General features: G+C 39.8%; 1 protein-coding gene across 1 annotated transcript; it reads right to left on the bottom strand.

Moving 5' to 3' along the window:
- Window positions 1-4,206: 4,206 nt before the first annotated feature.
- LOC113033373 (uncharacterized) lies at window positions 4,207-26,423 on the bottom strand. The gene is made up of 7 exons (XM_026187112.2): window positions 25,743-26,423; window positions 24,245-24,312; window positions 24,101-24,155; window positions 13,878-13,925; window positions 12,660-13,295; window positions 10,845-11,975; window positions 4,207-7,256 (listed from the first exon to the last, which is right to left on the bottom strand). Exons 3-7 carry the CDS (start codon window positions 24,141-24,143, stop codon window positions 5,218-5,220), a joined length of 3,897 nt encoding a protein of 1,298 aa, XP_026042897.2. The 5' UTR covers window positions 24,144-24,155; window positions 24,245-24,312; window positions 25,743-26,423; the 3' UTR covers window positions 4,207-5,217.
- Window positions 26,424-26,520: the final 97 nt, after the last annotated feature.

The following is a 26,520-nucleotide window of genomic DNA, read 5'->3' as shown; positions in this document are numbered from 1 at the left end:
TGTCCATGAAAGAAATACACAATAAGCATGAAGCCAGACCGACGGGCACTGATCAGTCTCTTCAAAACAGACAAGCATCCACCCTACAAACAATTTACATCCTTGCATGTAAATTATTGCACTAACCGTGTGTGTTGGACTTTATTGTGCATGAAGATTCATCACTGCTTCTTTCTTCATGTGTTTTACTAAAGTGACCATAGGTGTGAGTAGATGTCTGTGTTGGCCCTGTGACAGGGAGCGACCTGTCCAGGTGTACCCTCCTCTCACTCTGTAACACGTGGGATAGCCTCCAGCAACCCTGAATTGGATTAGTGTTGGGTTATGCATTTGTAAAATAGTTTAACGTGTGTTGAAATAGTTTGTAATTATGTGTGCATTGGATGTCCAAAGTTACGACGTGTTTCTGGTCTTTTATACAACAAACCCAGTAATCCAGAGTTGCTGAAAAATGACTAAATATCATCATGTTGATAATTCTTCCTGCTGTCAGTATTCTGTGTTCAAAGGTCATCTTATTAAAGACAAAACACAACATGTCTGATAAAAGTGAAAGAAGAGAAAACAGGAAGTGAGGGTGTTGAGTCCATCGGTTAAACCAGTTTACAGTTCATTCATCATGAATATCATTCAGCTCGAGCTTCTTCTCCTCACAGCGGCTCTCTCTCCCTTCTTCTTCTTGTTCTTTATGGGACTCTACACAGAAATGTACCGAGGTACATACTGAAGCTTTCTGTCAGTGAAACAGTCAGATATTATATATTCAGAATTATATGAACAATAAAATGTTGATAACTTGTCACCTTTCAAGTTTTATTCTCTTTAGTTTGGTTTCAGGATTTCATTCATTACAACATTAAAATGTCATTAAAAAGTCTGCGCTTTAATTTTGGCGAGTGAAATTTTGTGATTTTATTTTTATCTTTTGCTCTAATGAGGTCTAAGCTTGCCGGCTGTTGCTGATAGCTTGGCACTTCACTGACTCATCCAAAAATCCAACATGGCAGCAGCCATGCGTTCTAAAACGCCTCTGAGTTCAGAAACCCATTGTTCACGGTGGCTGTGTCCATCCTTTATATACAGTCTATGAACAGTGCCCACAAGGCTCCAAGTTTAAATGTCACTCACAGAGAAACCAACAGATTTGCAGTGTAAAAGTCTTCTTAATGCTTAGTTCGTACAAACACACAAATACCAGTTTATTTACCTGTATTACACTTATAAATGAATTATTATGTGCCTCATCTTCTGAGGTCTGTAATGGCATCTTCATGTAAACAGAAACATTTAGCAAAGGTTTTCTTACAGTGAGTCAAATCATACACGTCTGAAAAACAGACAAAAACCACCAAGTTTCCAGTAGAAACAAGTTTCTGCAGCCTGCGAGCCAAAAGACTGACACACCATTTTTAATCTGGCTGTTTCTGTAGGTGTGATATATCAGTAGTAATCCTACAATCGATAATATTTAGATTAATATGTCAACAATATGACTACTAAATGCAGCTGTTTTAATCTTTTCCACTGCCTGTGTTGGAGCTGAGCTCATGATCACACACAGTGTAACTTTGCAAGTAGATCCCAACAAGTACGTCTAAAAAAGGATTTATGGCTCTGATGGTGGGAGAGTCAGAGAGCATACAGTATGTGAGCTTCATGTCTGAGTCACATTCCTACATATCGTGATCATTTTAACAGCATCAGCTGGTCACACTGTAACATAACTGACTCATTAGTCTACGGTTTCTGTAATAAGGGCCTTTGATGGTTGCACACTGATGGATATTCTCTGACCCTCTGGCACATCCTAGTGTAAACTATACTCCATTTGTTTCTGTTTCATAGACCTGACTCTAATAATGAACATTGTTATTTGGGGGTTTATTCCAGTTATATTCCAACACTGTTAAGCCTCAGTTAGCTGTTTTATTTAGACCTGTTTGGGTGTAGTTGTGTTGTTTACTATATGGTATTAGTGTGTGCTAGCAGTAAAATCCTGAAAGCAACAACATCTGCCCACGACGCTTCCCAAAGTGTTTCTTCAGCTGATCACGATCATCCACAAACTATTTTCTCTGCTAAATAGTTTTTGAATATTTTCTGTCCTTTATTTTCATTTCATTACTTTCATTCTGAAAAACATATCCTCAGTTTTCATTTTCTTTGTTTTTATTGTGTAAACACAAATGGAACACAGTATTCAGTCAGTATTTATCAATGCAGAAAAAAGCCAAAACTACATTTTCCTGGATCATTCAACAGAGCAGGTGAAAACCGTACAAACAGGATAATGAGGATTAATGGCAAGAAGGCAGCGGGCCCAGATGGCATCAGCTCGAGGGTCGTCAGGTCCTGCGCGGACCAACTGTGTGGGGTGATGGAGCACCTCTTCAACCTGAGCCTGAGGTTGGGAAGAGTCCCACAGCTCTGGAAAACCTCCTGTGTTGTACCAGTGCCAAAGACTTCACGCCCCAAGGACCTCAACAGCTACAGGCCGGTGGCTCTGACATCCCACCTGATGAAGACCCTGGAGCGGTTGGTCCTGGCTCAGCTTCGGCGCCTAACAAGCTCATCACTGGACCCACTTCAGTTTGCCTACCAGCCTGGCATTGGAGCGGATGATGCCGTCATTCACCTCCTACATCGTTCCCTCGCTCACCTGGAGACCGCTGGGAGCACTGTGAGAATCATGTTCTTTGATTTCTCCAGTGCCTTCAACACTATTCTTCCCTCGGTTCTAAAGGACAAGCTGGTGAACTCTGGAGTGGACCATCACCTCACTACCTGGATCCTGGACTACCTCACCGACCGACCACAGTATGTGAGGACTCAGGGCTGTGTGTCGGACAGGGTCGTCTGCAGTACGGGGGCCCCACAGGGAACGGTTCTGGCTCCGTTCCTCTTCACCATCTACACTGCAGACTTCTCCCACAATTCCACCCAGTGCTTCCTGCAGAAGTTCTCTGATGACTCTGCAAAAGTCGGCCTCATCACTGATGGGGACGACAAGGAGTACAGAGGACTGACTCAAGACTTTGTGGACTGGTGCCAGCTGAACTACCTCCAGATCAACGCCAGTAAAACCAAGGAGCTGGTGGTAGACTTCCGCAGGCACAAGCATTCTCCACTGCAACCACTGAACATCCAAGGTATGGACATTGAGGCTGTGGACAGCTACAGGTACCTTGGTGTTCATCTGAACAATAGACTGGACTGGACTCATAACTCAGACGCCCTCTACAGGAAAGGGCAGAGCAGGTTGTACCTGCTGCGGAGACTCAGGTCATTTGGAGTGGAGGGCCCACTCCTGAAGACCTTCTATGACTCTGTGGTGGCTTCTGCTATCTTTTATGGTGTGGTCTGCTGGGGCGGCAGCATCTCTGCTGGGGACAGGAAGAGACTGAACAGGCTGATCCGAAGGGCCAGCTCTGTTCTAGGATGCCCTCTGGACCCAGTGGAGGTGGTGAGTGACAGGAGAATGGCGGCTAAGCTGTCATCCCTGTTGGACAACATCTCCCACCCCATGCAGCAGACTGTGACAGCACTGAGCAGCTCCTTCAGTGGGAGACTGCGGCACCCACGGTGTGGGACGGAGAGATTTCGCAGGTCTTTCCTCCCCACTGCTGTCAGACTCCACAACAAAGACTTTAACTGAACAAACACACACATCCACACATGTGCAATAACACTAATGTGCAATAATCTTTTCTGGCATCGTTGTATTTTTACTCAGTTGTATATAGCATTCGTATTCTATTTTTATCTTATTGTATATTTTTATTCTATTTTATTCTACTGTATATAGTATATTATTTTATTCTATTCTGTACAGCTGTGTACTGTATTTATTCTTATTGTATTCTAATTTTTGCGTCATAACTTTTGCACTGTCCACTTCCTGCTGTGACAAAACAAATTTCCCACGTGTGGGACTAATAAAGGTTATCTTATCTTATCTTATAATAAAATGTAATTAATGTTAAATCTCCATGCGAATCATAACTTCAAATCCTCTTTAATTCTAAAATATCAAAAGAATTCATATAAAACAAGCATTAATAAAAATGATACAACATAAAAATTTACAGTTTGGTGAAAAGGAAAAACACCCTAACCAGGGGAGAAGTGTCACAGTCTGGCGAGGGCAGACTGTATGAATTGAAAAAAGGACCCAAAACGCAGACTCCAAGGAACAGGGAACAAAACTTGAAATGTTAACAAAAGGCGAGCCGTTTAATATGGCTGGTAGAAACGGTACAAACAAAGGGCAAGGCAAACTGAAGCAAAATGAACACAAACATAAACTGGGAAATCTAAACAAACAATAAGACAACCCTAGACAAGCAACTTAGAAGCATGGCATAGACAACAGACGACCTGACAATCACACACTGAAAACAGAGGACTTAAATACACAGGAGGTGATTAGGGGAAGTGGGAACACATGGAGGAACAGCTGACTGACATGAGCCTAATGACAGGACAAGGGAAGTGAAACTAAATACAATGAACAAAGAACACACGACTCCTTCAAAATAAAACAGGAAACATGAGACAGACATGATAATACAAACTTGATAACATAAGACACGCAGCATGAAACATAAAGGGTGAGGGGAAACTTAAATACAGGGGAAGAAAACACAAGGAGTCTAATAACCAAATGAACTTAGATAACCTAATGAACAAAATAAACTTAAAACGCTGGGTCAGAAGACCCAGGATCATGACAAGAAGACTATTAACTGATGTTCAGTACATCTGTAAAATGACAATCAGAAACTATTCCACAACTCAAAAGTATAAAAGAATACTGTCAATGGAAAATTGTACTTAGTAGTCAGTATAATCTTTTAATGATATAAGTTTGCATATGGTGGAATACTGCATGTAATCACTTGTGTGTAGAAGTATATAGTTGGTGGCATATTGAAAGAATGTCTCATGGAGGTCTGTAACATTCTAGGGTGTTCTGGCTTCACCCCACATCCTGGGAGCATGGGAGAGGGCGTAGCTTGTCTTATTGTTTTACGGTAGAATTAAGGTAGCTATATCTGTCTTAGTTAGTCCAGTTTAGTTTAGTTTTAGTCCACTTGAAGCTGGTTCCAGAAGTGCTTCAGTCCCCACAGACTCCCAAAATGTCCCCAATAATGTGTTATAGTGATACTTGGCATCATTAAAGGACATGAATGTCTCTCTTGATGTCTGCAGTTTTGCTCATGAGACAAAGCAGGACTGTTTCTCGTCTGTAGTCAGAAGTTTTTCTTTCAGCGCATTAATTTCTGTTTCGTGTTTTTTCTGCATTTCTTCCAGTTCCTTCCTGGTACTGTCGTCATCTTGGGTCCCGAGTTTCTGTTTTAGTTCATTAATTTCTTTTTCCTGTTTCTTCTGCAGCTCATCAAGTTGTTCTTTCTCATTTTTTTCATTTTCTTTCAGAAGCTTTTGTTTGAATTTTTCCAGCTTTTGCTCGTGTTCTTCTTTTAGTTTACCCAATTTTTCCTTTTTATTTTGTTGCTGCTTTGTTAAAAGAGTTTGCTTCAAATCACAAATTTCTTTTTCATGTTGGATGGACAGCTTTCTCCTTTCTGTCTCCCAGTCGTCTTTGTTTTGGGTCAAAAGCTGTTTCCTGAATCCTTTCATTTTTTCTTTTTGTTTCTTCTTTAGTTTACCAATTTCTTCCTTCTCTTCTTCCTTTTTCTCATTTGAAAGATCCTTTTTAAGCTTCTCTTCCTCTTTTCTGTGTGATTCCTGCATACTTGTAATTTTTTTCTTGTTTTCCTGCTTTTGACTCAGGAGCATCAGGACTAAATCAGCCATTTCTGATTTATGTTTACCCTGCAGAACATCTATTTCCTGCTTCAGACTTTCTTTGTAGTCTGACAGATCCTTTAATCTTTCATATTCCTCCATTTTTCCCAGCAGGTCTTTCTGATGTTGCTCCTTTAGATCCGTCACCTCCTCCATGAGTTTTTCTATCACAGCTTCATTTTTTTCTCTGAATTCGTTGAACTCTTCAGCTGTTTGTCTGGCCTCTTCTTTAAACTTCTCCATGTTTTCCTGCATGCTTTCAATTTCTTTCTTATAGTTTTCCTCCAACTCTTTTAGTTTCTCTTCTTGTTCTATTTTGATTTGATCCTCTTTTTCTTTTTCACATTTAAATTTTTCTTTTACTTGGTTGTATTCTTCTTGGAGCTTCCTGAGTTTCTGCTCTTTCTGTTCATCATCTTGGTTTTGTTTTTCTTTCAGTTGATCCTGCTCTCTTATATTTTCTTTGTACTGTTCAAGCTCCCTGTTAATCATTTCCTTTGATTCTGACTCTGATCGTAGTTTTTTCTCCAGTTCTTGAATTTTTTGTTCCCATCCTTGTCTTTTAAGTTCTTCTGTTTCTCTCTCTTTCTTTCTAGTTTCTTGTTCTTTCTTTCTCTCTTCAGACTGAAAGTCAATGCTTTCCCGTAACTGTCTGAGTTGCTCATCTCTCTGTTCATTTTCTTTTCTTTGCTCTTCCATTTGTCTTTTCATTGATTTCATTTCTTCCTGGTGTTTTCTTTCGAGTTCCTCCCTCTGTCTCTTCATCTCTTCTTCCTTCTCTTTCAGCAGCTTCTCCATTTGTTTCTTTATTGCTGCTTCAGCTTCTTGCAGCATCTCATTGGTGAAGCAGTTTCCTCCATTTTTGTTAAGCATGGTGTCAATCTTTTTTATCAGCTCACTGACTTGTGTGCAGCTTTGTTTCTCACGGTTATTGAACACATGGTATCTCGATTCACAGTCAGCGATCAGACTTTTAAAGGAATCATCACATGCATGTTTAATGTAATCTTCAATAGACTGTTCATGATGTTCGAGTGTATCTCCTCCTGTGAAAAGAATGATGGTGAACATCTCTGAATTTTTCCCAAAGACTTTCTTGATCAGCTTCAGAGTCTCCTTCTCCTCTGCTGTGAGTCGGCCAATCTGCAACACCAACAGGAAGACATGTGGTCCTGGAGCCAGAAGACTGATGCACTTAGTCATCTCCTCACAGACCTCTTCATGTGACAAAGTCGAGTCAAAGAGTCCAGGAGTGTCGAGCACGACAACAGGACGACCGTCCACGTCACCCTCTGCTTTCTGACACTGTTTGGTGATTGATGTCTGGCTTGCGCCAGCTGTGAACTCTTTTCTTCCTAGGATGGTGTTTCCTGAGGAGCTCTTTCCACTGCCAGTCTTTCCGATCAGCACAATCCTGAGACGGTCTGAGCTCTGCTTCTCTTCATCCACTGTAAGTTAAGAGTACATAGTTATTGAAAGGTAATCCTAACTAACTGAAATAATCTTTCAGTACCTTCTAATTTTGAGTTAGATGTACAAAAACATTTAATACCAGGACATCAAATACTGCCACTGACTGAACATTATTGTTATCCGTTACAAAAAACCCCAACTAAAAGACAAAAACTGTGATACATGACTTAGTGATGAATGAGAACAAAGTCAAAACAGTCAGCCAAGCGTACACTGTATCCCTTAGGAACAAGTTTTGTTTTTCTCAATCGCTTATTCTTTTAGCTCACAGGTCATGTTTGGTATTAAAGACCATGTTAAATAATTTCAAAAGGTTGTTGTTTAGATTACCATCCATCCCTTCACACAATTACAATAAAAAAATGAAAACTGCAAGCAGCGTTATGAGTACCCCGGCGTGTCGAGCCACGCCCAACACCTAAAACCAGCACGTCCGATCTGATGTCACATTGATGGAATTCATGCATTTAACCACCAGCTAACATTTCATCTCATTCAACCATGAGTATAGTCGTCCCACTAGGTGGCGCTCTAACCATTACTGACAAATGGCATAACAAACATTTCCGAGGTCGAGTCTCATCACACCTGCGACCTTTGGGAGAGATTGGACATTGTGTTTTTGAGTGACAGCAGATTACTGTTTTTTGACGAGTGATTGAAACCCCAAGTACCGCCATGACCACCCCGTTTTCCTGAACGTAAAAAGCTTCGCAATTTAACATCACAAAGGTCTTTAGATTCCACAAACTGCAGATCGGTCCAATCTGATGAAATCCCTTGGAGGAGTTCGTCAAAGAACGGTGCCTGGAAAGAGGGGAAAATGTCGCCAAAATTACACATTAATTTTAAAATGGCTGACTTCCTGTTGGATTTGGGATATTGCTCCAAGAGACTTTTTTGTACATCTTGATATCTTCCATAAGCTTACGAGGTTTCAGACTCATAGATAAAACACGCGCTGTGGAGCCATTTTGCACTATTCAAGGAAAGTGATCACATAACAACAAAGCCTTCATCACATTGGAGGTGTGCGCCAAATTTCAAGACTTTTTAAACTTTCCAAGCCCCTCAAAAGCTACTTCATTTTTCATGGTGAACCGCGTTACCACCAGGGTGCGCCGTTCAGTTTAAAGTCACAATTTTCTCACTGAAGCATCAAGAGGGACTCATGGTGATATTCAGTACAACAAAGTGAAAGCCATGACATTTCCTGTTGCCACTAGGTGGCGCTGTGCGTATTCCTGACAATGGGCACATCAATCTGTTCAGGGCGGGTCTGACATCATGCCTGTAAAGTCTGGTACTGATCAGACTGGATTTCATTGAGTTATACTAATTTGTTTCTTCATGGCAAGACATCAAAGTTCGCCATGCTGCTGGGGTCACACCCTTTCGCGAAAACTCACAGTTTTCACTGTAACACAAGACCAACTCCTTAAGGCTTTCCTGGAGAAATTTGAGGCTGCAGATGTCACCCATCACAATACTGTACCCCAAAGTGTAAAACATGACATTTCCTGTTCCCACTAAGTGGCGCTGTCCCCGATAACAAATATGGCAGTTGAAATATGTTCAGGGCTGGAGCCTTATCATATGTGTGCTCTTTGGTCCAGATCGGACAATATATGATAGAATGAGAGGCAACAAGATTTTCATGGCGAGTCATCAAAATTCGCCATGGCGTCACCCCCTCACCGTATCACGAAAACTCAAAAGCTCCGCAATTTAACATGGTCCAGGTGTGTAGTTGACACTGACCAAAGATGAAGCTTATACGACCAAATCCCAAGGAGGAGTTCGAAAAAGTTCGAGGCATGGAAATGGCAAAATTAGAGCCAAAATGTCACCTTCACTTCCAAATTGCGGACTTCCTGTTGGGTTTGCGTCAATGGGCCAACAGACTTTTTTTGTTTGTTTGTCTCGGCATGGTACACATGTGTGCCAGATTTCATACATGTAGCTCAAACGATGTGTTTGTAGGGCTGCATTTAACAACACATAGGTGGCGCTCTAGAGCCATTTCCTAGTGCTCATATGTAAAACCATTAAAATACAAAATTTTTCACCAGACCTGGCATGTGTGCAAAATTTCGTGAGTTTTTGAGCATGTTAAAGCCCTCAAAAAGGCCCTTGTTTTGCCTGAATAATAATAATAAGAAGAAACGGAGCAGATACAATAGGGCCTTTGCACTGTCAGTGCCCGGGCCCTAAAAATTAATAAAAAATGTAAAACTATGCTTACCAGTTACATTAAATGTGACAACAAATTGTCCTACACAAGTATCAATACGTAAGGAATTGGGAAACACACCGATTGCAATTATAATGGTGGGTTTTAATGTAAGGACCTGGTGATATAGAGCTTTGCTGATTCCGATCAGCTGACGGTCCCTGGCCAGTCTATCAGTGTATGTCTAAGACAGACCTCTCTCACTATTGTCATAACCTCTCTAAACAATAACCGCTATGTAATTTTGACAATATATTTCTTCTGTCATCAGCCTCAAGGGGGAGACGTCAAATCAAATGAGAATTAGCCCCCACAAAAAATAAAAGCCAAAATCCACCACAAGATTAGGAAAATGTTTACAACAACTTCAGTGCCAAGATCTCATAAATACACCTTTATGCTTCCGAAGAATTCAGAGGACAAGTAGCAAAGAGGAAAAACATCAGCATTGATTTCAGACTGTTGCTGCTCATCAATCTGTGAAGTGTTATTAGGCCCTTTCCGAATAATGTGATCTACCTCTTATTCAAGACTGTTTTCAAGAACAAAGTAGTATGTATGAGATTTTCAAAGATGCATCTAAACTAGAGATGGACCGATACCGATACGCAATATCGGATTGGTCCATCTCTAATCTAAACAAACCAAAAATTTATGGAACAATCTAGTGTGGACAGATGTGGCCAAAGCAGAGATGTATGGACATAATGCACAAAAATCCTTTTGGAGAAAACCAAACCAAGCATATCAGCACAAACACCTTATACAAAATGTGAGATCTGTCTGAGAGCTAAAACTTGGACCAAACTGAGTCATCAACAGGACGATGATTCCAAGCACAGCCAGACATCTACCACAGAATGGCTGAAAAAGAAAATGAAATGAAAGTGTTGCAATAGTCCTGCCAAAGTCCAGACCTCAGCTTGGAGTTTGCAATAAGGCCAAAATTCTCTGGCCTGATGAAACAAACATTGAACTATTTGGCCTGCAGGTATCGAGAACAGTGCAATTCAAAGGGACAGGAGATGCCCTGGCTCACCTCTCATTACATCTAAGAGAGGGTATAAGGCCTTAACATCCAGTCTTTCATGTTTAAAATTATAATGCTAAATGTAGTTTGTATGTACTTTTGTAAATATCAAAAAATATTTATTCTTAATCAAAAATACAACCAAGTATAAGTCTAATTAATATGATGAATGAGAACTGGAGGTTGAGTAAGAATAATGTCTGTTCTAATGTCTGGATTTTATGTGTGTAGACAGGATCTTCAACCTTGGCATATTTATAAGTTTTATAAAACCTATGAAAATATATATAAAATACTTACAAAGGCCTATGTCATGTAGATTCAAGTTTTTCAGTTCTGCCTGGAGCGTGGTGATTTTATCCACATAGACACGTGTAAACATGGTGAGTGTATAGCTTGATTCATCGTTGCCAGATGTCATCTTTTCCACTGTTTCCAGCAGCTTTGATATCTGCCCTTTGTCTTTGACATTGAGAACAACAGATCTTCCTCCACAGCTCTCACAGAGCTCCTGGATGTCCTGGTTTTTCTTTACAAAGTTAAGAACAGCTGGATCTGTAGGATCTGAGTCCACAGTGAACAGAATCATGGTGAAGTCATTGACTCGAGAGCTGAATGTGTCCTGGATGGTCTCTAACTCTCTCTTGTCTTCATCAGTGAGGGGAGCCACAGGTAGGACCAGGATGAAGGCATGGACACCCTCAGGATCACAGAGGGAGATACACCTGAGTGATTCCTCCATCACTGCCTCCTGAGGTTTTCCATACAAGGCAGGCAGCTCCACCAGGGAAACCCAACGTCCACACACCTCTCCCTGATGTTTAACACACTCTGATGAGTTGGAGGCTGAATGAAGCTCAGTCTGACCTAAAATGGCCTTGGCTGCTGACGTCTTCTCTGCTCCTCTCCTCCCAAACAGAACCAGGTTTAAAGAAGGCTTGTTGTGCCCAGGAATGATTTTCTCAATCTCAACCATTAGCGTTTTACGTATAGCGTCATTTATTCCACACATTCTGTCCCCACATTCCTTAACAAGCTTATTTACACTGTTACTGATCTTCTTTTCTGTCAGGATGACCATCGAGTATTTAAAGGCATCATGACCAAACAAGCTCAGGATGAAGTTCAGTCTTTCTCTCTTCTTCTCATTGAAATCAGAATCCACTAGCAGCAGAAGAACATTTGGTCCAGGTGAGCAAAGTCTGATGCACCTCTCCACCTGTGTTCTTACTACATCTTCAGTTTGACTGAGCATGTCTGGAGTTTTCACGACTGTTACAGAGTTTCCTCTCCACTCCCCACAGGAGGCCACACATTGTTTTGTTGTTTGGAATCTTTTCAAATAAGAATCTTGAGTTTTTAGAATCAAATTAAACAGTTTTCCCTTTTTGTCCTCATTTCTCCCCAAAAGTACAATCCTGAAGGAAGATGCTGAAATGAAAAAGAGAAAAAACAAAGTCACAGTTCAGAGTTGGTTTTCACTTGCTAAAATTCCAACTATGACAATGCTGGTAGTTTGACATAAATCAAGAGTCCTTTCTAAAGGCTATGAATCTCAAACAGAACGCAAAGCATTTGATTAGTTAAGTGAATTTTTTTCTTTGTGAGAGATGGTCTGATTAGACCACTATTGTTTGTGGAAACAACATTAATATGACAATGCCAGCATTTTAGCTCATTTCCATGTTTTTGTAAAATACAGTGGAACTGGCCTCAAGGTTCAAATGAACTATAAAGTGACTAACAACTGACTGCCAGCTAAATGGATGTTTTCTGGGGCAGCATTTTAGAGTGGCTGTAATAAAACTTTGCTTTTTCTATATTGAACCTCACTGAGCAGCTATAGTGTGATTATTAAATCACATTTTATTATGACTTACACCATTTGTTGTTGTTACAAAAAACTGCCAGCCTGTAAGGAAGACATTCTTAGGTTTACTGAAGTCATTTATACTGGCTGTTCGAACGGTGAAGAAAGAAAATGCTAACCACCACTAATGACAACCAATCAGCTGCCTCTCAGATGCATGGTGGGAGTTGGTAAAATATTTGTAATGCATGATTGTTATACAACAAAAGCAATTTATGAAGAATACTACTAAATGAAAAAAGTACCTTTTACAGGATCCTGGTTGACAGTGACCGTTTCTCCTTGTGTCAGGCTTGGTCGGTAACTGGGCAAACCAGATGTAGTGGCTGTGGAAACATTACAGCTCACGTGATCTCCATCACTCTGCTGTACAATTTTTCCCATGGCTTTTACCAGTTGACGTTGTTCAAGGTTCTGCCGAAACAAGCTGTCTTTACATTTCTTGATCATATCTGTTACCGGTGGATGCTGCAGATAGTTTTCAGTGGAACCAGAGCTCTGACCACCAGGCGATGATATCACTATCAATGAGTGATCAAATGATAGATCGCTGAAGTTTTCCAGGACTGATTGTAGCTTCTTCTGGTTTTCCCCAGTGAAGGTTTCAGGCTGTATAACCAACAAGAAGACGTGAGGTCCCGGTTCAGAGAGACTCTTACATTTGTCTATAATCTCTGTCAGTTGGTCATCAGACATGTTCGGATCCAGCAGATCAGGAGCATTGATGAGAGCTATGGTTTTGTCTTCCACAGGTCCACTGACTCTCAGACAGGTATTCCATTCTTTCTCAGCATTGAACACGGTCTCTCCGATGAGAACATTTCCCACTGAACTCCTCTCAGACCAGCTGTTGCCCAGCAAAACAACCCTCAGCTCAGACACTGAGAAGAAAATTCAGATATGTAAAGAATCACATTATTATTAAAAATATTCAAAAACCTATCAAACTATATCCACATTATATGTCCATTATGGTGTCATACAAATCTGATCTCGCAGTTTGTTGCAACATTTGTTTATGTTTTTTTAATAGATTTTTCATTTAAGAAAATCTGATAAAAAATGATCAATGCATAAAAATGCTTCATACAAGACAATGTAAACCCTGATACCTGAACAATGACTGGAATCACTGTAAATACTTTGAGTAGTTGTTGGTGATCCAGAAAACAAACAAAATAAAGGACATGTTATTGTCATTCTGTGCATTTGGGATTTAATTTGTAAAGAGATTAAAACAGGTACACCCTGATCAGAAATCCTGCAGATGGTACGCAAAGTTGATAAGTTATGTTTCTTCATTAATCTGAGTTAATAAAGAAACTCTATTGTGCAGTCGGCAGTGACAATAAAAAAACATTTATAATGAATTTTTACAACTAAAGAAGAACAATCAAATGAACACTATACATGCAAACCTAATTAAGCACAGTAGTACTCTGATCTTGTTTACTTTGACTTACTATCAGGTGGCAGAACTCCATAGCTGCTGCTGCGCTTCAGAGGTTGACCTGTAAGTATACATAAATGTCACTCTTATGCATTCTTTGGGAGGTCAACTTCCTTTCCCATATGGCACTGGAATATTTTTAAAACAACTTAAGGTTCATACACCTTTTTCAGGGTCAAATTCAAGCACTTTTTAAATACTTTCAAGGTCCATTTTCAAGCTTTTCCAGCACAATACCAAAAAAAAATATGCATGTTTCACTTTGCATCACCTCAGTAAGACAATGTGAAAATGTTAAAACATAGAAAAACACACCACACAAAAATACTGCAAAAGGAAAAGGTTGCCTTATGTGCATATAGTGTTTAAACTCAAAAAGCACATTTCACTTAAACATTAAGATGAGCAAATGAGAAAAAAAATCAACTTGTTAGAGATATTCATCTCCTCTTGAAAAAATACAAAAAATACAACACCACTTCTCATCAGATATTGATGCTTCTTTCCTATTTGACACAAAAAATAGGAAACTGATTTTTGTTTCTTTAAAGTTAATTCTCAATAAAAGTAACTGTAAGATGTTTACTTGCTGTCCAGTAGCGGTTTTTGATAGGGGCGTTGCCCGGGGTGGGGGGCGGCAACACGGGCATCAGCAAAAAAAAAAATAAAAAATTGCTCGTACTCATGCTGCCCCGACATCAGCCAGCGCATATTGGGAATGTCACAGGCACCGATCGGCTTTCTATCGCCCATTTGCTGGGAGTAAGGGCGGCCTCCGTTTGCGAGGTGCGCCTGCTGCTAGTTGCACAGGGAGGAGAGGGCGGGAATTCTCTGGTCGGCTGGAGCTCGCAAAATAAAACAAAATAAAAACAAACCAACAAACACGAAAACAGCAGACATTATGATACAGACTTTTAATCTGCACCGATGTTTTTTCGAAATTCTATAAGCGAAAAGTGAGCGCGAGAGCCCTCAGTGTGCGTGCTCGCTGCTGAAGTCAAAGTAAACTTTATTGTCATCTCTGCTACATACAGTCCAGTATATATAGAGACGAGACGACGAGTTACAGCAGTGCAAGTAAACAAACAATAAATATAAGAAGAGTAAGAAAATAAATCTACACTTTAGGACTCGGGGTAAAGGATCAATAACAATTTATAATTTACAGTTTGATGATTTAAAGTCTCACACACAAGCTGTCGAAAGGGGGCCGGCTGCTTCCAAGTGGAGCACATTTCATTCATAATGTTGTAAATCCAAGCCCATTATCTACTCATGATTGGAATCCTGGGTTGTGCGAAATCCCAGAAATAAACCTTAGACAAAGTGAATCTGTGAACTAAGGTGTAGGTGTGTTAGGTTATGTTGTGGTGATCCTCGTTGGGGGATTTGTGTTCATACTGGAGTGCAAAATTAAAACCAATGGAAGATGGACAAGAAAAGTTCAAAGTCATCAGGGCGCCAAACAGGCTAGGACTGCCACTGTTGCTGTCTATATTATTGTTGAAGTCCTAAATTATGACCTTTAAAATGTTTGTGCTAATAACATCATGTGCAGTAAGACAGACATGGAGAACAGACTTTAAGAATGCACAAGCATCTACCTAATATCTATTTATTTAATGTATCAGGTGATATTATTGTGTACAATTATAATTTATTGTTCATCTCTGTTAAATAAACAGGCAGCCTTAAAGTATGAAATATTCATATATGAAATTTGTCTATTAGAGTCTCAGGGGCTGATAGAGCCCCACAGGCCTCAATGTCAGCTTGAAGCCATTATAATGTTTAAGTTGTTTAATGTGCAGGTGCTCACGATAAACAGTTTTGAATGAAAGTCAGGGAACTTTGGTAGCACAAAAAAGGGACTATTCTTTGTGCCCATATGGATCGGTCCGTTATATTACCATCATTTCCTCCCTAAGGTGTCATAAAAGCACCAAGTTAATGAAAAAGCTGCAGCAATGCACATAAATATAAACAGTATTCTATTTACTTACTACTGACAACTTCACTTTTACCCTTTAATCAGAAAACCTTAAGTTGGCTAGTTATGTATCGGGCTAATGTTTATAACTTTCACTTGAGGGAAATAACTCACATTATCATGCCATAACTAACTGCTGTACTAGTGCTGCCATGCAGTGGTGCAAGGCAGCCCAGGAGGAGAAATTTTGCTTTCAGACTTTGCGACTCATTTTATTTTTCTATCTGATGTGCTGCAATCAGATAGTTATTTGTGGTGAATGAAATACAGTTACAGCTTCAAGCAGTTTGAAGAACCACATCTAAAATTCAAGCACTTTTCAAACCTTGAAAAGACAATATTAAAATCCAAGCATTTTCAAGGAGTTTAAGCACCCGTACGAATTCTGTTAATTCATGTATGTAAAATGTTTAAAACCCCCCCGAAACATTTATATTAGCTCTGAATGAATAAAATGTAAAAGTTAAAAATCTTTATCAATTAACACCATGCAATTTCCTGAGAATAAAATCACACCAAAATTAAGTTATAAACTGAAATCACAAGCTAATCAAACCCTTTTTTATAAGGTGATATATATTTATAAGGCTTGCAGATGTGCCGAGAATTTCAATCTGGTACCTAGACGCTGTCACTCTACTGCTGGCTTGCAAAATTCAACATTTTGGATCAAATTATCATCAGTATGTGCAGAGGAGGTCAGGAAACAAGTTCAGCAGGGAGTCTTCAGCCATTTGTAAAACACAGTGGAGGCTCTATTATGATTTGAGGCTGTATTTCATCCAGTGGTGTTGGGGATCTTGTCAGAATTTATTGAAATTATAAATATACCATCAGATTTTGATCTATCATGCGATATCATCTGGAAAACTGACAATTAATGGCTTCATTTTTCAGCGTTACTGAAGCAGTGTGGGATCATCTTGACAGAAAACAGAACAAAAGAAAGAAAAATCCAAAGAAGAGCTTTGAATGTCTGTCAGGAAGCCTGGAGAAATATTCCTGAAGATTACTTAAAGACATTACAGAAAGCTGCTTCAGAAGTTTCAGGCTCATTAGATTTATACAAACTTGCTTTCTGCCTTACATACTTAAATAAAAATCTATAATTGCACAATTGAAAAATTGCTGCACTTATTTCCAATTTTCTTAGCAAAATATAAAGAAACTAGTAGATGCTTAAGACTTTTGTACAGCAGTATATTTTTATGTGACCTACAGGAACGCTGGATGAAATTAAGTTTTACTCAAATCCAGCACCTTTATATTTTTGCAAAAATCTATCAATATCCACTGCAATGGACACATGTGATTAATGATACTGCCAGGTTCTTGATACCAGCTGATTATTCCTCCTACTGCCAGCTTAGTCGCATTTGTTGGAGTGTGGTGCAGTAGGCTCAGGTGAATTGCGAATTCCACCCTGTATGTGTTTTTTTCTTCTAGCACTTTGAGCCATAACCAAACAGCTAAATGTACACTGTCACTGTTAGGTATTTTAGTACCACGGTTAGCATTTACAGAAGATTGTTTTATACAGAAAAGAGTTGCTCAATAAGGCCCATCTACTAGTTGTTTTTCTCTTTCTCTGTGACCCAAGAATTAATGTGAGACTCACAAGCTGGTACCTCAAGGTCAAAAACACCACAGAGATGAGACCACTTCTTTACTCCCATCCTCCCTTTTCCTTATCTCCTGGAAAAGGCTCGTTAAAGGCTAGGTGGTTCGTTTCAGAATTCACTGATGAAAGAACTCTGTATTCTATGTCTAGGAGTGTATTTTGCTGGGATGATCATAAATTGTAGCTGAACTGATAAACTACACACAGGATACTTCTTGGCTCACAAGGCAGGAAGACGTTTCCTTATTTGGTCTGTACCGGTTTGAACTGGGAAAGCTGACACACGAACCTTTTTTCATCTATATAAACTGCTGTGTATCAAATAAACCTTTGAGTTGATTTGGGAAGGCAACCTGAAGCAGTCTGTGTTTCCTTGTTCTCCCAAGCTGCTCCCGGCGCTGTAACTAACCCAGCTGAACGGCATACCTGAGTGTTACTTTAAATAATTAGGAATCTTAGAAGGAAAGGACAAAACTCTGCTTATCGCTCACGCCACGGAGGAAACCCGGGATGGCAATTTCCTTCAATTTTGGTGTCAGAAGTGGGATCCCTGACAGAAGGTAAATATGCGTCTTTCATATTTATATAGAGACCATATTATACCTCTCTCAGTGATTGATCCATAAAGAAACGGGATATGCTGACGAAGTTTCACTTAGTGATCCAGAGAGATACACTGACGACTTCCTCAGTCCCCGAATAAAGTAAATTAACCCTTGTGTGGTGTTGGTGGACACAGGAAGTTGCCTGTTGTCTTGAATATTTTAATTTTGTTTAAAAAATAATAATAATTAATTGTTTAATTAAACGTACGTTAAAAAGTGAGAAGTTGCTCACTTAGAAAAGTGACACAGAAAGTTGCCTGTTGTCTTAAATACTTCTCGTTAAGTGAGAAGTTGCTCACCAAAGAGTGACACAGGGAGTTGCCTGTTATCTTGAAACGTACGTTAAGAAGTGAGAAGTTGCTCACTCACAGAAAGCTAGTAAATAATTAAATTTAATTTTGTTAAAAAAAAAAAAAAAAAACGAAAGAAAACTGAAAACGGGTCTCACAGACCCGATTACCATACAAGGGTTAAAAGCAGTAAATTAAAAGCAGAAAGACACAGGAAGTTGCCTGTTGTTTTACGAGAAGTTGCTCGTTAAGCGAGAAGTTGCTCGCTAAGTGAGAGTTGCTCACACAAACAAAAAATTGCTAGCAATAAATTTAAAGTAACCTCAGCTGTGCCGCAGCGAAAATACTAACATAAATCCTCCTAGCGTGTAAACCCCTCTGGAAATCACTGAACATGGGTCAGAATAATTCAAAGACCACAGACAGGTCCGATAAAAAATCTAAAGTACCTGTAAAACCAAAAATTTATAAAATACAAAATAAAGTCTCAAATAACGGCTCAGTATAACTCCCATTTCCGGTTACGTGTAACCTACGTCCGCGAATCGGTGAAGACGTCCATGATCACGTATCCAGAACATGCGGGAGTGCTTATGTGACTGACTTTGTTTACAACTTAAGAAGTTCAATGCATTCTAATTTCTTTTCGGAGCCTTATCCCGAACGATTATCGCCAGAAAACAGGTCAGTAGAAATGTTGAATATCATTTGTGATAAGAAAAGTAGTCTGCTTAAAAAGTCCTGTAGAAAATATATGATAGAATGCCGCGACGTGATGCATCAAATGTTACCGCTATGGACAAAAGGAGGGTAAATAATGACAAAGTCGCCGATTTCTTTAAGAATCTAAAGAAATTCCTGCTAACAATGTCCAGAGACAAAATTGACTTAAATGCAGTAACTATGTGTAAACAGAAGCCTGATGAATCTATCCTAGTATTCATAAAACGCTTTATGCACTGTTGGACAAGCTAGAGGTGCAAATTTAGCTCAGTTTTCCAGCAGCCGCAGACACCCAAAGCAAAAATGAATTTGTGTATTTAATTTAACATAAAGGGTGAAATGTTTGCTGACACTGATAACAGCTTATGTTTTCTCTGCCCTATGTACCGACATGATGGAGAAGGAACATCCTCTGTGTCAGCTGGACCCTCAGCAGAGAATGAACTCAACATCCTTTTGTCCGGTACTCTATGTCACACACTGTGCCAAAAAAAAAAAACGTGTACAGACGCCACTACCAGGTAATCCCATGACTGGGAGCCACACTTTTGTTTCTCTCACACTGTTCAACAACATGATAACTGCTCACACAAGTGAAGGTCAAACAGTGATTTTGTTACATAACTCAGACATAGGTTACGAAATATGTCGTCACATAGATCTAACCTACCCTATCCACTGTACTATTTCTGCACTTACGTTGCCAGCTGAATACCAGAATATGACATTGTGGTCAAAAAGTGAGAATGATATAGGATTTATTGACTGCATACCTTATCACGCACAGCTAAAAAACAAAAAGCGAGTATATGTCAGGCAATGTCCCCTTTCCACGGAAAAAGCCGCAGCTCTAGATGTCATCATAGGAGATTTATTGACTACAGGAGCAATAAAGCCCACACTCCTGTCAATCCTGTGCCAAAGCCTAACAAACCTGGCGTATGGCGTTTCATACAAGACTTAAGGCAAATTAATGCAGTCAACATTCCTCTGCCACCTCTCGTTTCAGATGTTCACAGCATATTGACATGCATTGCATACACATTTTACCGTGGTGGATTTATGCTCCGCTCCTTTTTCTCATGAAGACACACAGCCGTTATTTGCATTCACACATAGAAATAAGCAGTACACTTGGACTCGTTTGCCCCAAGGCATGATAGACAGCCCTGCTGCTTTCTCAATGGTGATCCGTGCTACCCTGGACAGCTTCACTCCTCCTGAGGGCTGTACTCTGATCCACATGTGGATGACCTCCTCCTCTGTGCTGAAAGTGAAAAACTATGTCAAACTGCTACACACATGCTTCTCCAGCACCTCCAAAAGACTGGCCACAAAGCATCTGCAAAGAAAATGCAGTACTGTCAGACTTCTGTTCAATATTTGGGATTCACACTGTCTCACGGAAAACGTTCCATGACTGCAGACAGGGTCAAAGCTGTGACCTCCGTCCCTCGTCCCACTACACAGAAGGACATGTCGTCCTTCTTAGGCATGGTGAACTATTGCAGACAGTGGATACCAGACTGTTCTTTTCATGACCACATTCTGCGTGAATGCTGCAAAAAAGACAAGCCTCCTCGAATACTGTGATCCACAGAAATGACTGTCTCTTTCAATGCATTAAAGGGAGTGCTGACCTCCGCCACTCAAAGGTGCTGCCTGAATTGTTCAGGAATGCCGGCCTGCCTGAGGGCAGTAGCAGCTTGCTCTATCATGATAAGGGACTGCGAGAAGCTCACACTCTCACATGACACTATTCTACACACCAATCACCAGGTCACGACCATTGTAGCAAACATAACTACACAACATATGCAAATCTCACTATAAAAGCGAGCAGCACACCTGATTCGCCAGCACATTTATTGATCCTATGCTGTGTTCTTCTGACCGACAGGATGGCTCAGACAGGCTTGACGATCATGACTGCATGACACGTATACAGGAATCCACAGCACCACGTCCAGATTTAGAGCAAACACCTATCTCAGACTCAGCCACGGTTTATGTGGACGGGTCCTGTTCAAGGCCGAATGACAACTCATTTCTTTGTGGCTATTCAGTGGTAACAGTGCCTGACATCATACTAGAGGCTCACTCATTACCATTTCACTCAGCACAAAAAGCAGAGCTCATGGCTTTAATACGCGCCTGTGAGCTACATTTGGATAAGCATGTGACGATTTACGCAGACAGCCGCTATGCATTTGGCGTTGTGCATGACTTTGGCACATTGTGGAGACAGAGAGGATTTAGATCTGCTGATGGAAAATAAATTGCTAAATTGTGATTTTGTTCAAAGACTTTTTCAGGCTATACAGCTGCCATCGGCCGTTGCAGTTGTAAAAACGAAAGGACACAGTACAGCTGACACAGACGAAGCAACAGGTAATGCTCTAGCAGACGTGACAGCCAAGGCTGCAGCTGCATCGCAGCTCCCACCTCCGCAGGAAGTATTATCTGTGCCCCTACAGCTGCCACTTAAACTCCCAGACTATTTAGGAACAAATGTTGATTTAAAATTCATACAAGAGCAAGCCTCTGCATAGAATAATGACTGTACCTTAGAAGACAGAGATGGCCTATACAAAAATCTTAAGGGTTTGATTGCCCTCCCATATTCCCTGATGCCAGTCCTTGCCCGACATTTTCACTGTGTGAGTCATGTCGGACAAAGAGGGGTAATAGGGGCAATAAAATTAAGATTTGTAATTGAGAAAACATCACATGCAGTAAAAAGCATATTAGCAACCTGTCTAACATGTGCGCGAACTAATGTAGGTAGCTCAAAAGCAAAACATCAGCATTTACCACAACCAGATTTTCCATTTCATACATTACAAATTGATTTTACACATATGCCAGCACAAGGAAGCATCAAGTACTTACTGGTAATAGTGGATCAATTTAGTAAATGAGTAGAAGCTTATCCAACCTCAAAAGAAACTGTAGAAGTAGTCTGTCAAAAGTTGAGCAATGAAATAATACCCAGATTCGGAATACCTCACCAGATTAACAGTGATAGAGGACCTTCATTCACATTAGAAGTAATTCAAAAGTGTGCTAAAACTTTAATGACCTGTGTCAAATTACTTACTCAAGTCCTGTGTGAGATTAGAATGACTCAATCTGAAGTAACCAAATTATTTCCATTTGAAATAAGACTATTTCCAAGACCATGGTCAGCTTCCAGAGGGGCACCGCTAGTAGAAGGTGATGTATATTGCATTGTCCACTGATGTTCACAACCTGGTAGAAAAACTGAATAATAACTATCAGAAAGTTTGTCTCTCTCAGCTTTTCCCCTCCACAGTTCCACCAGTGGAGACAAGGAGACGCATGTTGGAGAAGCCACTAAAACCAAGGACTCTCTGGGAGGCCGCGCGTGTTCCAGCCCCCAGACTGTACTGGCAGTGACGAAGAACCAGCATCCTCACAGACGGACAACCTCAGTGGATTCATGCCAGCAGGGTTAAGACCAGCCCAATCGGACCATCTCAGGCGTCGGATCAAGTAGACGACATCTCCGGCGAGCCAGCGCCCGGATCCAGAGCAAATAAACACACGGGTAGATGACATCTCCGGCGAGCCAGCGCCAGGATCCAGTACATACACACACAATCACTGATTAACACACAACGTCTGAAAGAACAACGACAAGGTACTCAAACATCCAGCAGGAACAGAAAGCCAAAAGTACCACATGATGTCTAACCTGATAAAGCCAGACTCATTTCATCCTGATAATGGAGAAAATGAAATGCCCATTGTCATCATACGACGCTTATTCTATGTCTCTCGAACCTGGGACCAGGCCAGAAGACGACTGAAGAACTGTCTTTTTTATATATTTAGGTTATTAATCATATCTACTGCATTAACCTTAGGATTTTTATTTACTATTTCATATTGTAAAGTGCAACCCTGTTCACATTTCTGCAAGCCACATTTTCAATGATAACCCATATAGCTACCAGTACAGCCACTTCAATGTATTTGCAATTAGCACAAATTGATCCTGAGGATGTGCCAGATGTTACCAATGATGTTCCTGATGTGTATATTGAACATTAGGTTGTGAACTATTACATTTTATGATTTGCTTTTTATATTATGTTATTACATTTGTGATTTTTCCTTTCTATTTGAGTTATTATTTTTAAAAAAATAATAAAAGAGGGGAACTGTTAGGTATTTTAGTACCACGGTTAGCATTTACAGAAGATTGTTTTATACAGAAAAGAGTTGCTCAATAAGGCCCATCTACTAGTTGTTTTTCTCTTTCTCTGTGACCCAAGAATTAATGTGAGACTCACAAGCTGGTACCTCAAGGTCAAAAACACCACAGAGATGAGACCACTTCTTTACTCCCATCCTCCCTTTTCCTTATCTCCTGGAAAAGGCTCGTTAAAGGCTAGGTGGTTCGTTTCAGAATTCACTGATGAAAGAACTCTGTATTCTATGTCTAGGAGTGTATTTTGCTGGGATGATCATAAATTGTAGCTGAACTGATAAACTACACACAGGATACTTCTTGGCTCACAAGGCAGGAAGACGTTTCCTTATTTGGTCTGTACCGGTTTGAACTGGGAAAGCTGACACACGAACCTTTTTTCATCTATATAAACTGCTGTGTATCAAATAAACCTTTGAGTTGATTTGGGAAGGCAACCTGAAGCAGTCTGTGTTTCCTTGTTCTCCCAAGCTGCTCCCGGCGCTGTAACTAACCCAGCTGAACGGCATACCTGAGTGTTACTTTAAATAATTAGGAATCTTAGAAGGAAAGGACAAAACTCTGCTTATCGCTCACGCCACGGAGGAAACCCGGGATGGCAATTTCCTTCAGTCACCACCCGCTGGCTGGAGTAAGCATGGAAATGTTAGCTCATTTAATCTTAGCTATAACTTAGGTATAAAGTTGAAGAATTGGTTACAGCTGCATAATTCAGTGGAAGTGTTCATGCATGAGGAAATGTGCTATAATGGATGCAGAACTGCACTTACCAGCTTCATAAGTTGCCGAAATGGACTCTGCTGAAAACATCATTGAGTGGTTCAGCTGGTGGGAAGAAAAAAACTATTTAGCGCTTTAAAAGCCATAGTTGAATATAATGAATGAGTGTTAAAGCTCCGCAAGTAAACACTTACTTCTCTGGGTGTTCCCGAGGTCTCAGATCTGAAGGATTTCTAAAAAAGCGTTGTCATCTTTACACCAACTTTACAGCACAAGAAGAAGAACAGCAGATATACGTTTTAGATGTGAGTTAGAGTTAATAAACTAAATGAAAAATGTTCCATTCAGTTTTATTTATACAGTGCCTTATCACAGCAGCGGCCTCAAGGCACTATACTGTAACATAAAGGCCTTCATTAATATAGAGAAAAACCCAGTGATCATATGACTCACTATGAGCAAGCAGTAGGTGGCAGTGGGAATGAAAAACTTTGTCAGAAGATAGTTTAAAACTGGCTGTGGGACAGATGTTAATTTTACCTTTCTGAAACAAAGTATTAGCCTGCATCGAGCAAGGAGAAGCTGAAATGACTAAAACTAGGCTAAGAACTGTCTAACACATTAATAAAACCTGCAGAAGAATCAGTTGATCAAGTCTAGGTTTATTAACGTTATGCCCCCAAAAATGAGGTCAAATGAATATACTCTCCCTCATTATTACAAGATATTAAGGAACAGTTAATGTAACTCTGGATGAAAATGAATGTTGTGACGTTGTATTAACTCATCTATTTGATCCCATGATGAATGTATGCCATCAAAGCTAAAAGCAGTCCAAAGAAATAAAGTCTGTGACTAGTTTTGTTTTTTATAGGTTTTTTTTTTTGCTTATGCAAAAATATATATGCTTAATATACATGTACGTTTTTACAAAATAAAAATAAAAAAACTGTTACAGACAAACCTCAACACTACCAAAGTCTGTGTAGATTAAATGAGAAAACATTTCTATGCTTATATGTGGGGGAAATGTAACTATAATTATCACAACATATTTCAATGTGTCTCACAGTTATGAGACAGGCGAGTCTGTTATGCTGAATATAAAGAAATAGTTAGAAATAGTTATTAAACAGTCAGATATAATCCCAAAGAGTTGCAGACATCAAAATATTATCATAGCCATGATTCTTTGTAGGCCATCTCAGTAAAAGAATATGACATGTCAAAAAAACCCAAACATTTTAAATGATCTGTCAAACTACAACGTATGCATTGTTTCCTGCAGCAAAAACTAACAAACAAAACAAAACAAAAACTTTGCTAAAAAAGGAGTTTGGAAATAAAAGGAAAGAAATAAGTTATTTAATGAATGTGTGTATAACGGTGAGAAACGTAAATAACATTTTACAATCGTACGTTCTTAGTGCATTCGACTATAAAAGCGAAAGTGAAAGCACTTTAGTATCGACTCGAATCAGACTGAGATTTTTGTCCATTTTAACTGTCTGAAAATGTAAAACTATCTTTTCACATGTTTCTTTAGTTTGCGGATAGTTTATTTATTTCCGCACGACTACATACCCTAACCAGGTTAAAGCTGTTTTCACCTGAGCAGTGTCAGCGTGTCTTTCCTGTAATTTTATAGAAGAAGTAAAATAAATCGATTAATTAAAGAAAAAAAAACGCAACCTGCTCATTTCCACGCTCTGTTTCAAGCTGCAGTTCGGGCGCGTGTATCCAAAAAAACAACACACTGCTCCAGAAGTGTCTTGATGCTTGGTTCGGCTGGATAGAGTCACGTGATCAATGATGCCAGAAGGCATAACGGGACACAAACCTACAAAATACAACAGGAAACTCACAGACTGTTCTACAACACAAACTCGGGAACACAAACAGAGCAGAGGGAAGACACAGGTAGGGATCACAAGACACGAGAACCCAACCTAAAGAATTAATACAAAATCAGAATGAACAAGAAAATAATAACAATATACTCAAAGCGCTGGGTCACAGACACAGGATCATGACAAAAGCATTGAGACCACCGTGTTCATAATCATTCATCATTACACTGTCTCTGATGTAATGTGTCCTGTTTTTCCAGAGGAAGTTGAAGAGCATACGGTAGTGATGGGCAGATGAAGCTTTCCGAAGCTTGTATAGAAAAACGGTTCATTACTCGAAGCTTTTCAACACAGTCCTCTCTGGTGACATCTGGTGGCCACAAATATGAAGAGCAGCTTGAATCCACAAAATAAAAACAACTGCTCCATTATGACTGCCCACAGAGTGGAATCCTGTCTGATATTGGGCCGCTGTTGTGTTGCTTTGAACGTGTATTTTTGGTGGTTAAAAAATGTGTTTTATTTGTTTAATAAATAATTTTGACCAGTAAACTCTCCTTGTTTAAACATGCACCATGGTGTGGTCTTTCTTTGCTTGTGACTTCTTGATGTTAGTAAAT

The sequence above is a fragment of the Astatotilapia calliptera genome, chromosome 12 (assembly GCF_964374335.1).
Source record: "Astatotilapia calliptera chromosome 12, fAstCal68.1, whole genome shotgun sequence".
NCBI classification, from domain to species: Eukaryota; Metazoa; Chordata; class Actinopteri; order Cichliformes; family Cichlidae; genus Astatotilapia; species Astatotilapia calliptera.
This window is presented reverse-complemented; position numbering and strand designations above follow the sequence as displayed.

What these genes read in the sequence shown, in the direction of transcription:
- LOC113033373 (XM_026187112.2), bottom strand. Translation starts at nt 24,143, where the DNA reads ATGATGTTTTCAGCAGAGTCCATTTCGGCAACTTATGAAGCTG. An exon ending in TTCGGCAACTTATGAAGCTG is followed by an intron (nt 13,926 to 24,100) that starts GTAAGTGCAGTT and finishes GTATACTTACAG; the next exon opens with GTCAACCTCTGAAGCGCAGC. An exon ending in TGGAGTTCTGCCACCTGATA is followed by an intron (nt 13,296 to 13,877) that starts GTAAGTCAAAGT and finishes TTTTCTTCTCAG; the next exon opens with TGTCTGAGCTGAGGGTTGTT.